This window comes from Nicotiana tabacum, chromosome 13 (assembly GCF_000715075.1).
Source record: "Nicotiana tabacum cultivar K326 chromosome 13, ASM71507v2, whole genome shotgun sequence".
NCBI classification, from domain to species: Eukaryota; Viridiplantae; Streptophyta; class Magnoliopsida; order Solanales; family Solanaceae; genus Nicotiana; species Nicotiana tabacum.
In genome coordinates this window covers 17326843-17341371 of record NC_134092.1, presented here as the reverse complement: position 1 = coordinate 17341371, position 14529 = coordinate 17326843, and the positions used below count along the sequence as shown (strand labels likewise).

General features: G+C 38.3%; 2 protein-coding genes across 2 annotated transcripts; both read left to right on the top strand.

Annotated features, from left to right (window-relative positions):
* The first annotated feature begins 10550 nt into the window (after positions 1–10550).
* On the top strand, positions 10551–14029 carry LOC107767443 (putative late blight resistance protein homolog R1B-17). The gene is made up of 3 exons (XM_075228642.1): positions 10551–11248; positions 11377–13765; positions 13863–14029. Exons 1-2 carry the CDS (start codon positions 10551–10553, stop codon positions 12266–12268), a joined length of 1590 nt encoding a protein of 529 aa, XP_075084743.1. The 3' UTR covers positions 12269–13765; positions 13863–14029.
* Positions 12401–13414, top strand: LOC142167999 (putative late blight resistance protein homolog R1B-8). Its single transcript, XM_075228641.1, has one exon. The coding sequence runs from the start codon at positions 12401–12403 to the stop codon at positions 13412–13414; it is 1014 nt and encodes a 337-aa protein (XP_075084742.1).
* Positions 14030–14529: the final 500 nt, after the last annotated feature.

Here is a 14529-nt window from a genome sequence, read left to right as displayed (position 1 = left end):
AACAGAGTACAAAATTAGAGTAAATACTCTAATTAATTCCAAATACTCTAAGGGAATAAACTCACAAGATCACTCCAAAGAAAGGGTTCACACAAGTATTTTTCAATACTTAACTCTCATACAAAACACTCTTAATAAAGGAGGAAAGGAAGAAACAATAAATGAAGACTCAAGCCTTATTGGTGTGTCTAAAATGAACTAATGGCCTTCCCTTTTATAGGCAAAAAAGCCTTGGCCTCTTAGGTATAAAAGAAGAGATACAACTTGTGTAAATGATGTCCACCACACAATGCAATATTTTTGGGTTCCAAAGAATATTGTCAACAAAGTCTACACTTTGCAAAGATACTTATGCTTACATGAGATGGAATCCATTAGCTAAAATATTGGCCATAATTACACACTAAAATAAGGTGTATGCTACTTGTTGCGATATGTGCTAATTGATGAAATTGGCGAGGTGTTAACCAAAAGCTTGAGTTGTGAAGAAGCAAATTAGATAGCAAGAGTTCTATGATACTGTAGAAGTAAGAATATTTTATATGCACTGCAAGTTAAATTAATATAGGAAGAGTTAAGTTTAGGTCAGATTAGATAGGATTACTATGACTAAATGCAAACAATTTAGATATCTAAGCTTGATGTTCCAGTTAGAATGATATGTGAGATGAATATGTTACAAGAACTAAAAGTCTAAAATAGTGTCACGACCCAAAATCTCACCCGTCGTAATGGCGCCTATCTCAATACTAGGCAAGCCAACAATCTCAATAAACCACAATTTCTTTTAAGTTTGAAAATAGAATGATTAAATTCAGCGGAAGAAATCTTACAAGTACAAAAATAAATACTCTCAAAACCTGGTGTCACTGAGTACATGAGCATCTAGTATGAATAAAAGTCTGGAAAATACGGTACATAATAGTCTAAGACTAAATACAGTAAACAAGGAGATTGTGAAGGAGAGACAAGGTCTGCGAAATACGGCAGCTACTTCTGAATCTCCGAAAAATCAACTATGTGAGAGAATTAGCACCCGCTATGTCCGGAAATACCTGAATCTGCACACGAACTGCAGGGTATAGTATGAGTACAACCAACTCAGCAAGTAACAATAATAATTAAGGAACTAAAGATAGTGACGAGCTACACAGTTATAGTTCACTTTCAGTAATTCCAGCAAAGAATAGACATGCTTTCAAATCTAGCAGTTTAAGTAAAATCAATTTTATACAGTTCAAGTTCATGTAATCCAGATATGAAATCTTTCAGAGAATTTCACAACAATGACAGATAGCAACTAAGTTCAACAACAAATGAAAAGCAAGTACAACCTCTCAGGGCAATAGTCACTCAACTCGTCACAACAGCTCAACCACTCGGCTCTCAGCCCTCAGCACTCACACTCACTGGGGGTGTACAGACTCCGGAGGGGCTCCTACAACCCATGCGCTATAATCCGCACGGATAACTCACGTACTGCACGGACAACTCACGTGCTATAATATCAATATCTGGATCCGCACGGACAACTCATGTGCTACAGTATAATATCTAGATCCGCACAGGTAACTCACGTGCTATAGTATAATAATATCTGGATCCGCACGGACAACTCATGTACTACACGGAAAACTCACGTGCTATAATAATATCTCACAATCACGCCCCCGGCCTCACTCAGTCATAAATCTCTCCAGTGTCTCGGGCTCTCAGAAATCATGAAATCAGCCCAAACAACAATGATTTGATGCATCAATAATGAACAATATAGACTGAGATAAAATAAACAAGTAAACTGTGACTGAGTACAAAATAATAATTAAGCAGATAGTTCAACATGTACACGACCTCTGTGGGTCCCTACAGTGCCAACATATAATCTAAACATGATTTGTGGTTCAATTTCTCTACTACATGGGGAATGTACAGATAACAACAAATTATTCAACTTTATAGTTTCACGGGACAGACCAAGTCACAATCCCCTCGGTGCACGCCCACACGCCCGTCACCTAGCATGCGCGTCACCTCCAAAATAATCACATGACACAAAAATCCGGGGTTTCATATCCTCACGATCAGATTTAAAACCGTTACTTACCTCAAACCGTGAAATTCTTATTCCGTTAAGCCTTTGCCTCGTGAATTGGCCTCCAAACGCCTCGAATCTAGCCACAAATGATTTGATTCAGTCAATAAAATTTATTGGAATTAATTCCATAAGAAAATATTATTTCTCATAAAAATCCGAAATCTAGCTCAAAAATCGCCCGTGGGGCCCACGTCTCAGAACCCGACAAAAGTTATAAAATCTGGAAGCCCATTCAATCACAAGTCTGACCATACCAATTTTATCAAAATCTGACCTCAACTTGACCTCTAAATCTTCAAATCTTATTTTCAAATCCCTAAGTTCAAACCCCCGATTTATACCTCATAAACATGTAATCTAGTCGGATTATTCGATGATAATTCAATATTATGGAGTAGAAATGATCATAAGGGACTTACCTCAAGTTTTCCCTTGAAAACCTTGCTAAAATATCGCCCAACCCGAGCTTGAAATGCCCAAAAATGGCAAAAGCTCGGAACCCCTCTATTTTTGTATTGCCCGGGGGTTTTCGCACCCGCGGTGATTTCTTCGTAAGAAGCCATAATACCTTAAAACCAAAACTGACAATTTACACAAGTCATAATAACTCGTAAGAAGTTATTCAAGACTTCAAATAGTTGAAAAGAGCATAAATTTTTAAAACGATCGGTCGGGTCGTTACAATCTCGCCCACTTAAATATACGTTCGTCCTCAAACGTGTCAAGAGTTGTTCCTAAGCCTTTAAATCACTATTCCATCTTACCACGCACGTACCGGGGGGTGATCCCATGCCACCCTATTCCAAAACCTTCGTACGCTGCCAAAGATGAAAGAAACAATCAAAAACTCATAACCACTCATTAGATCAACTAGCCATGGAACTCTCTCGCCCCAACCAGAACCAAAATCCTCTCCTAAGCCGACTTTCAATATTATCCTCCCGAATAAACCATAATTAAGTCTGATAGTACCCATTCTAGGTCCAATTACCTTATTTTATTAAACACAACTATCCCACAGACATGCCACATCAATATAACTCAAGCCATAACTGTGCAATCTATGTACCCAAATATGGGAGATGTCTCAAGGAAGAGAATCGTATTGCAAGTTCAACAAGCACCACCACAACCACAATGTTATAACCAACTCCTCAAATTTCGTGAAGAGGATAACCGTAGGTGCATGTGTACAATTGTAGAGGAAGGAAATTAATGAATCAGATGAATTATCATAGAAATAAAATTCCCACACGCGATACGGACAACTCACATGCCAATAATATGAATCGCCTGGCATGATCATAGGCCTCCAGTCCCAGCATATCATACAGGGGTAATTAAACAAGTACACTTGTATATAATAATAAAATAAGATTCTCATGCTTCTGGACTGGTATAAATAACACGCCATAGTGTATGCATGTGCAAAATGTGCTATCACACTTCAAATCGGCAATTTAACGCATAAATAGTAACTACCCAATTTATTCAGGGGAATTAGCCTCTTTGTAACCTCAAATGTAGCCCAGATAGTTCTCAACAAAGGTATGAATACGAGAAATGTTATAACTTTATGCTTAACAGTCAACTCTAGCCATATCATAGCCTAAGCATTCTTTCGAGTATGAATACTTTCCCTGATGCTCGCACATTGGCTCAAACCTCACATATATACACACTTATAGCACGTAGCTATCACAAATAAGTAATGCAACTAGTGCCTCAACTGAGTTAAAATAATATACTCACCTCAAACAGGCCGCAACCCAAAACAAAATACTTCTGAGAACTCCCAGTCTCCAAATTAATCGAACACATGAATCACCGTACCAATCCTAACTCCAGCACTAGAATGACTAACACATCTTCCATTCACGATCATCCCACGAGGAATACTTTCATAATTCTTCCGTGTCACATAGCAATAATTGGAATATGATCAGTCTATCAACCAGGTGAGTACCGCAATACTGATGAACATCCGTAAGTCAAAACACAATGCGCCTTCTGAAATGCGCACCCTTCTCAGGGATTACCGAGCAGTTATAACATTCATCTAAATATCTGAAACTGACCATTCTGTCCAAAATTCGTGATCTTCCTTTCAAGAATGAACTGCCACCTTGTGCAAGTAAATCTAAATCCTGCATAACACTCCACATCTATCATGTGAAAGGCACAAGAATCTCATTATAAACTCTAAGTCACCAGCAAATTATATACCCTATTAGTTAGAAACTTCTCTCTTACTTCTTTCCAGGAGGAAATCACAATACACAATACGTTCCATACACCGGTAGAAAATATCTGGTTCAAACCATGGTAGAAACCATCATGAACACTTTGAAATCCATTTGCACATAACCAATCTATCAGAACTGAATTCCTCTAACTTCACCAAGCCACACAGGTTTCCAAATCCGAGAGTATTGCCACAAAACACCCATAAAGCCCCACCTCATCATAAGAACCAAAAGAACCGAGCATACCATTACCATACTGATCCAGCATGTTACCCATTTTTCCTATTTTCTCCAAGTTTCTTCTGAATTACCCTTAAGTTGACATTTCTCCTTGTCAGAACACTACTATACTTACCCAAAGCTCACTACAAGACATCTTAACATAAAACCACATCGCCCTAAGGCCCATAAGCCATTGTATTCTTCTTAAGCACCTTTATAAATACCCCAATCGTAACACTCACTATGAAAATACCTTATGCAAATTTAAAATTATTCCTCTTTCCTTTCTTATACTGAAATATAGAATCCATAGTCAAACAGAATTACCGCACATCCCGATACCATCCAATGTAAGTAACTGATTCTAGTGATATACAAATTAAAAAAAATCAATTTCCACATATACATTTTGAATCCATTAGAACCCTCTCGAGAGTCATCCACTCTACTCAAATCTAATTTACTCCGCCCTAAACGGGCCGAAAGACATGTGCTCCTTTAGCACAATCAACACTTAAAGAAGTAACCCTACCTTAACACGACTAATCGAATTCATACTTCGTGCGCACTTTATCCTTCAAAATAACAACTTAATCATTCCATAATTTTCATATTTTCATAAGTCCAATCTAACCCGTATCTAGAAATTTACTTACCCAAGTCATCCTCGATCTCCACCTCTGTAAGTCATAACTAACCCATAAGTATGCCTCAAACCAAAACTAAAATTTAACATATATCCATGAAATTGAATTGTCAATAGCAGACTCCCCCACTTGGCTCAAAGTCATAGAACAAAATACTCGATAACTCATAATACCCATACTTTATTACTGCCATAATACTGCAGTCAGTTCAACGAAAATTCTTCTCAAGCTTATGCAACACCCACCATAAAATACTTCAATCATCCACTAAGTTCACATTTATTCTCGCGACAATCAAGTCAACTTTCTCAACTAGATTCAAATTCAAATCTCAACACATACGCCCCGTTGGTAGAAAAGAAACTCTCCACTCAACATTATAAGGAACACACCTACATAGATTACTCTACAGGAGATAACCTACCTGCTTAGCCTCAAATTGGCATCTTGTTATACCCTTTCGCAACCACAATTACTACACAATCACTTACTCCTTCTGAGTCCAAACTTATTATCAAGACATGAGAATTTAGTTTGTCCTACAATTTAACAACGTGAAAGATCCTCCAAAACTCTCGTAACTCAAGACTATAAATCAAATCAAGACGGAAATCACGCATCCAATGCCCCTTTTTACATCTCGAGAAACTCTTTTCGTCACATTCAAACTATCTAAACACATCCTGCTGTCACATCATACTTATCATATGGCCATTTAACCGCTCATCGATCCATAAATTCCACGTATAGAGGCATTACCGGACATGTGAGTCCAAATGTACAAGTTCTCACGATCGAAATTTCCGAGTTTAAGTTGCGGTTTAACCTTGGCCTCAAGTCCTCCAGACTGACCCATCACCAAAATACAAAATGCACATCTCGAACCTCGCTCATGGAATCACAAGCCAGCGATGCAAAACTGATATCGAGCGCTCACATGCGCACGCGAATGCACGGAAGGAATTCAAAGAGTTATGTTTCAAGCTGAATCAATTCTGCACTATAGAATACAAGAAAGTGAAAAATTCCTAAGGGTTCAGCAACCTCTCGAAGATAAGTACAGACGTCTCCTTACCGATTCGCAAGACTCTACTAAACCTGCTCATGACTCGTGAGACTTAAGTGAACCTAGTGCTCTGAAAACTAGGCAAACCGACAATCTCTATAAACCGCAATTTCTTTTAAGTTTGAAAATAGAATGATTAAATTCAGAGGAAGAAATCTCACAAGTACAAATATAAATACTCCCAAAACCTGGTATCACTGAGTACATGAGCATCTAGTATGAATACAAGTTTCAAAAGAAAAGGTCTATAATAGTCTAAGACTAAATATAGTAAACAAGGAGATAGGGAAGGAGAGACAAGGTCTGCGAAACCAGGCAGCTATATCTGAATCTCCGAAAAATCAACTGAGCGAGAGAATTAGCACCCGCTATATCTGAAAACACCTGGATCTGCACACGAAGTGCAGGGTGTAGTATGAGTACAACCAACTCAGCAAGTAACAATAATAAGTAAGAAACTGAAGATAGTGACGAGCTACACAGTTATATTTCACTTTTAGTAATTCCAGCAAAGAATAGACATGCTTTCAAATCCAGCAGTTTAAGTAAAATCAATTTTATACAGTTCAAGTTCATGTAATCCAGATATAAAATCTTTCAGAGAATTTCACAACAATGACAGATAGAAACTAAGTTCAACAACAAATGAAAAGCAAGTACAACCTCTCAGGGCAATAGTCACTCAACTCGTCACAACAGCTCAACCACTCGGCTCTCAGCCCTCAGCACTCACACTCAATGGGTACTCACGCTCACTAGGGGTGTACCGGAGGGGCTCCTACAGCCCAAGCGCTATAATCTGCACAAATAATTCACGTGCTGCACGGACAACTCACGTGCTACAATATCAATATCTGGATCCATACGGACAACTCATGTGCTATATTATAATATCGGGATCTGCATGGACAACTCACATGCTATAGTATAGTAATATCTGGATCTGCACGGATAACTCATGTGATGCACGGACAACTCACGTGCTATAATAATATCTCACAATCAGGCCCTCGGCCTCATTCAGTCATAAATCTCTCCAGTCTCTCGGGCTCTTAGAAATCATGAAATCAGCCCAAACAACAATGATATGGTGCATCAATAATGAACAATATAGACTAAGATAAAATAAATACGTAAACTGTGACTGAGTATAAAATAATAATTAAGCAGATAGTTCAACATGTACACGACCTCTGTGGGTCCCTACAGTGCCAACATATAATCTAAACATGATTTGTGGTTCAATTTCTATACTACATAGAGAATGTACAGATAACAACAGATTATTCAACTTTATAGTTTCACAGGACGGACCAAGTCACAATCCCCTCGGTGCATGCCCACACGCCCGTCACCTAGCATGTGCGTCACCTCCAAAATAATCACACGACACAAAAATTCAGGGTTTCATACCCTCAGGACCAGATTTAAAACTGTTACTTACCTCAAACCGTGAAATTCTTATTCTGCTAAGCCTTTGCCTAGTGAATTGGCCTCCAAACGCCTCGAATCTAGCCACAAATAATTTGATTCAATCAATAAAATGTATTGAAATTAATTCTATAAAAAAAATACTAATTTTCCATAAAAATCCGAAATTTAGCTCAAAAATTGCCCGTGGGACCCACGTCTCGGAACCCGACAAAAGTTACAAAATCCAAAAGCCCATTCAACCACGAGCCTAACCATACCAATTTTACCAAAATCCGACCTCAACTTGACCTCCAAATCTTCAAATCTTATTTTCAAATCCCTAAGTTCAAACCCCCGATTTACACCTCAAAAACATGTAATCTAGTCGGATTATTCGATGATAATTCAATATTACGGAGCAGAAATGATCACAAGGGACTTACCTCAAGTTTTTCCATGAAAACCTTACTAAAAAATCGCCCAACCCGAGCTTGAAATTCCCAAAAATGGCAAAAGCTCGGAACCCCTCTGTTTTTGTATTGCTCGAGGGTTTTCGCACCTGCGGTCTTCACACGCGCGGCAAAACTCTCGCGCCCGCGATGTCCGCACTTGCGATGATTTCTTCGCGCCTGCGATCTTCGCAGCCGTGGCAAAACTCTCGCGCCTGCGGTGTCCGCGCCTGCGATGATTTCTTCGCGCCTGCAGTCTTCGCACCCACGGAAAACATTTTTGCACCCGCGGTGCCTGGCCAGCCCATGCATTTCCGCTTCTGCGACTAATGCCTCGCATCTGTGAGCTCGCACCTGCGGCCCGTTTTCGCGCACGTGCGATCATACCAGATGCCCAGCTGCATCAGCTCCTCCTCCAAATCCAAATTCGATCTGTTAAGCATCCGAACTCTCCCGAGGCCCCCCGGGATCTCAACCAAATATACCAACAAGTCCTAAAATATTATACGAACTTAGTCGAGCTTTCAAATCACATCCAACAACACTAAAATCACGAATCACACATAGATTCAAGCCTAATGAACTTTGAAACTTCTAATTTCTACAAACGACGCCGGAATCTATCAAATCACGTCCGATTGACCTCAAATTTTGCACACAAGTCACAATTGACATAACGGAGGTATTCCAATTTTCAGAATCGGATTTCGACCCCGATATCAAAAAGTCAACCCCCGGTTAAACTTCCCGAAAAATTGACTTTCGACATTTAAAGTCTAATTCCACTACGGACCTCCAAAAAAATTTTCGGACACGCTCCTAAGTCCAAAATCACCATAAGGAGCTATTGGAATCATTAAAATTCAGATTCAAGGTCGTTTACACATAAGTCCATATCCGGTCAACTTTTCTAACTTAAATTTCCAACATGAAATTCATTCTTCCAAGCTAACTCCGAAATACCTTAAAACCAAAACCGACAATTCACAAGTCATAATACCTCGTAAGAAGTTATTCAACACTTCGAATAGTTGAAAAGAGCGTAAATGCTCAAAACGAACGGTCTGGTCGTTACAAATAGGATTGTTAAAACGAAAAAAGCTATTGTAGTGTTATATGATATAAGAAAACCTACTCAAGTGAAAGGTTAGTCATATAGATCAGCTACAAGACCGACAATTTTGTTATGACAGTGAATGTTGGGTCGCTAAAGTCCACTATATTCACAAGATGAGTGCCCCACAAATGTGGATGCTGAGTTAGATATATGATCATACAAGATTAGACAAGATTCAAAAGGACCACATTTGACAGAAGGTGTAAGTAGTATACGTTGAGGATAAAATAAGAGACGGTTGCTTCATGGTTTGTTTTGTCCTACATAAATTCTAGATGTACTAGTCATTAGGTGTGAAATCATGGTGAGTGAAGAAATTAAAAAGGACGAGATAGACTTAATATGACATGAAAGGAAGTTGTCTCGGACTTACAATCTCTTGGAATCTATGCAGACCTAGCCAAAAATAGGGTACAGTGAAAGAAAGGATTGTTATAGGCAACGATACCAATTAGGCGGGATTAAGTTTTAGTCATGTTAATATGTTTACTTTAGGTCTTATGTTACTTACGAGATTTTTGGTCTTGTGAGAGATTTATATGCTAGTAAAAAATATGAAGAACCTTTTAGTATATTTTTATTTTTATCTTGAGTAGTATGGGACTGAGTAGAGCTTAAATTGAACTACATGGTCAGTGATGATTCATCTCAGTCCCAACTTCTATGGGATTGAGACGTTGTTATTGTTATTGTTGTTATTCTTCGCCTTACTTTTTTAGTGTCAAATCTAGTTACTTTTTTAGTGTCAAATCTAGTTATCTACCCTTCAATCTTCTGGATTTCATAGAGAGGTTAAAGAATGAAGAAGATCAAATTGATGTTGACATGGATCAAATTGAAAAGCTGAAATTGGAGCTGACCTATATGTCGACATTTCCTCTGCTTTCTTATTCCAAATTGGATGGTTTTAATGCCAAAATGTCTCGGAAAGCAGAACGTGTCTTTTATCTGGTTCAGGTAGTTTTCCATCAGAGTGGAAAACACATGCTGGTTAAATATGGCATGGATCATGTCGTTCGTTGCCTCTTGGAAAATATCGATAGGTATATCAGCTCACTTAGTTGTCCCGAATCAAATGCCACCATGACTGAGGAGAAGTTGGTTGAACTTTTGGACTCGCTCGTCATAAATCTTTGTGATCTTCCCAATCCTTGCGCTGAGTTAATTTTTCCATTGATGACTCAGTACGACGTAGTCAATATGTATGTGGCAATGTAAGAGATTTTCATGGGTTAAAAGTAAATGGTTGTGTTGAGCATGAGATAGTTGATTATGTCTTACCTCAGTTTCAACTTATGGCTGAGAGAGTAGGACACTTCTGTTCTGTCCTTTTGGCGTATCAACTTGATAAAATAGATGAACTTGATGATAAACTTGAAGAAGTCCCTCAAGTCAATTCCATGCTAGCTCATCTACTAGTGGAGATTATTCCTGTCGAACTGGAGGTTATGCACGTATGTTCCACAAATTTTGAAGTTTCAAAGTCAGCTGAAGTTGGACGCTTCATTAAGCAACTTCTAGAAACCTCTCCAGACATTCTCAGAGAATATATGATTCATCTACAAGCGCACATGGTAACTGTTCTTAGTGCTAGCACTTCAGCTCGAAACATTAATGTCATGATAGAGTTCCTGTTGATAATTCTCACCGATCTGTCCAAGGATTTTATTCATCAAGACAAATTGTTTGTTCTCTTGGCACGTGTTGGAGTACTTACCAAGGAGGCATCAATCCTTGTTCGCGACTTAGAGGAGAAATCAAGGAGTGAAGAGAATACGGATGGAACAAAATGTGCAACTCTAGACTTGTTGGAAAATATTGAACTTCTGAATGAAGAGCTCAAACATATTTACTTAAAAGCCCATGAAGACTCATCTCAACGCTGTTTCTCCAAGAGTGATGGACCACTCTTCATGAATCTTTTACTCAGAAACTTAAGTGATTTGTTCGATTCTAATGCTTATTCAGTTGCTTTGATAAAGAAAGAAATTGGGTATGTGAAAGAAGATCTAGAATTCATAAGATCGGGAATGTTGAGCAAGAATTGAATAGAGATCTTTGGACTCGCGTTCTAGATGTGGCCTATGAGGCGGAACATGCCATTAACTCTATTCTTGCTAGAGATCATGGTCTCTTGCAGCTTATCTTCTTACTTCCTGATATAGTAGAAAAGATCAAACTTATCAAAGAAGAGGTACTAGAAAAGATCCCCAAGAATAGGGGCCTTGTTTTTGTGAACTCTCCCAACAAGCCAGTTGAAAGCAAGTCATCAATAGCTAGTAAAATAATTGTACGATTTGAGGAGGAGAAAGAGTGGATAGTTAGGAAACTCACCAGTGGAACAGCTGAAGTAGATGTTATTTCCATAGTTGGCATGCCGGGGCTTGGAAAAACTACTTTGGCTGATAGAGTATATAATGATAAAACTGTTGTTGATTATTTCGATGTTCGTGCTTGGTGCACAGTCGACCAAGAACGTAATGAGAAAAAGTTGTTGCAGAAAATTTTCAATCAAGTTATTGGTTTGAAAGACACATTCAGTGAGGATCACAGAGATGATGACATTGCTGATAAGCTACGGAAACTACTGTTTGGAAAGAGGTACCTTATTGTCTTGGATGACTTGTGGGATACTGCAACATGGGATGAGCTAACAAGACCTTTTCCTGAATTTCAGAAAAGAAGTAGAATTATCTTAACAAGTCGGAAAAAGGAAGTGGCTTTGCAAGGAAAACGCCACAGTGATCCTCTTTATCTTCGGTTTCTCACACTAGGGGAAAGTTGGGAGTTATTAGAGAAAAGGGTATTCGGAGAAGAACGTTGTCCAGGTGAACTATTGGATGTTGGAGAAGAAATAGCCCGAAAATGTGATGGGCTTCCTTTGGTACTTGATCTGATCGGAGGAGTCATTGCAAGGAAGGAAAAGATTAAGGCTTTTTGGCTTGAAGTTCTAAATAATTTGACTTCCTTTATTTTTAAGGATGAAGAGGAAGTGATGAAGGTTATACAATAAAGTTACGACCATTTATCTGATCACTTAAAACCGTGTTTGATTTACCTTGCAAGCTATCCAAAGGACAAACATATTCTAATCTCTGAGTTGACAGATTTATGGAGTGCTGAAGGGCTTGTGGAACAGACTGAGATGGAGGTTTATGTGGATGAGTTAATTTCCAGTAGCTTGGTAATAGTTCCCAATGAGAGAGGTGCATATCCGAGTAGTCAAATTCACGATCTTGTTCATGATTTTTGTTTTAGAAAAGCTAGAAAGGAAAAGTTGTTTGACTTCATAAGTTCAAGCGCTCCGTCTTCTTCTTCTTCGGATCTAATGCCACGTGCAATGACCATTCATTATGATCAACATTTCCTTCATTCGGATGAAAATTTTGTCCTGTTTAATGCAGAAAAGGAAAATCCTTATGTTAAACACATCCTCTCTTTGAAGGTATACATGAATGATGATGGCGAGTATGGGAAGCGCTATTATCTTTCCTCCAACTGTCACCTAAGACACTTGAGGCTTCTTAAAAGGTTGGAGCTGCGCCAAATAATTTTGACGGATTCTTTGCTGAATGAAATAGGAATGCTTGTTTATTTGAGGTACTTAAACATTCGAATGGAGGCACAAGCTCTCCCTCCATCATTTTCAAACCTCTTGAATCTAGAAACTCTGTTGGTGGATAACCGGGGATCAAACATGGTACTATCACCTAGCATTTGGAGTCTTGCAAAGCTGCAACATGTGGACATCTATACTTGTTCTTTCTTTGATTTGTACACTGATGAACCAACAGTTTTAGAAGAGGACTCAAAGTTAGAGAATTTAAGAATATTACATTCGCTCAACCATTCCTATTCGAATGAGGATATTTTCAAAAGGTTTCCTAATATTCGAAGCCTTAAATTCAACATCAGAGAACCATGGGATTGTTCATCAGAGCGGATGTCTTTTCCAAGATTGGATCTCCTTAATGAACTTGAAGAAGTTTATGCACAGCTTCATTGCTCTCCGTTTAGTAAACATGCACCAGAAGATCAGTACTGTGACTTTCACTTCCCTTTGAGCTTGAAAGAACTAGAGTTGACAAACTTTAATCTGACATCCGATTCACTGTTAAAAATCGCGAGATTACCCAACCTTCAAGACTTGTGTCTATGAATCGCAATCATCCAGGGGAAAGAATGGAACATGGAAGAATGGAACACGGAAGAAGTCACCTTCGAGAATCTCAAAGTGCTAACATTGTATAATGTGTCTTTTTCTGAATGGCAGGTTGGAGAGGAATCCTTTCCTGTGCTCGAGGAATTGTATATACTAAACTGTCATGATCTTATGGAGATCCCGGAAAGTTTTGGAGATATTGCTTCATTAAAGTCTATCATAGTCTTGAGCAACCCTCAACTAAAAGATTCAGCCCTAAAGGTTAAGGAATATGTTGCAGATATGACGGGAGAAGACAAGCTTGCAGTGATGCAGTAGTGAGTTCTTGCGCGAAATGGGATCATCTCTGTGAGTATATATGAATTTATTAACTTCTTTTGTAGATTAAGTTCCTTTTCAGTATATTTTTTTTCCAATTACTTTAACCTTATAATCTTGTTTGCAGAGTGCATATAAAGGTTGGCATACAATTTACTTTGGCCAATACATCAACCTGTTGAGGCTTCAAATGATATACATTTATATAAGCCTTCTTCCAGTTATTTCAATCCATTTCTTTTATTCCATTGTGGTTTAAAAACTGATTATCAAGTGTTACTAGGAGTTATGTTATTTCCTTTTTTCTTTGATAACGACACTTAACTAATTCACCAAATAGCTCGCTAATCAACAGTAAAGCAACATCTGTGGTTTTGAAACTGAACACATCAAAAAGTTTCTTTGATAAATCAAAATAAGGGCAAGGATTTGATTCAATGAATAAAGAATTCATTGAGAGCTAATTCCTATATTTCACTCCAGTACTATTGTACTCATACCTTAGTATAAGCAATACAAAAGTTCTTGAGGTTAACTTGCTTAGCAGAATTATGAATCTGATTGCTGCTTCAAAAGTGTACTCAATGACTCAATAAGTCAATATAATGCTTTATATGCTCTGACTCCAAGTAACAAAGACATTTAGTGCAGTCACTAGCACAGAAACAACAAAATAGACAACTTCTCCTTGATGTAACTGCTGTGCATATTCTGTTAAGTGAATGCGGAAAACTACAACGACTATTGCTTAGAGAAGACACTCGGCTACTGGAATTCAAGTACAAAGCAAATAA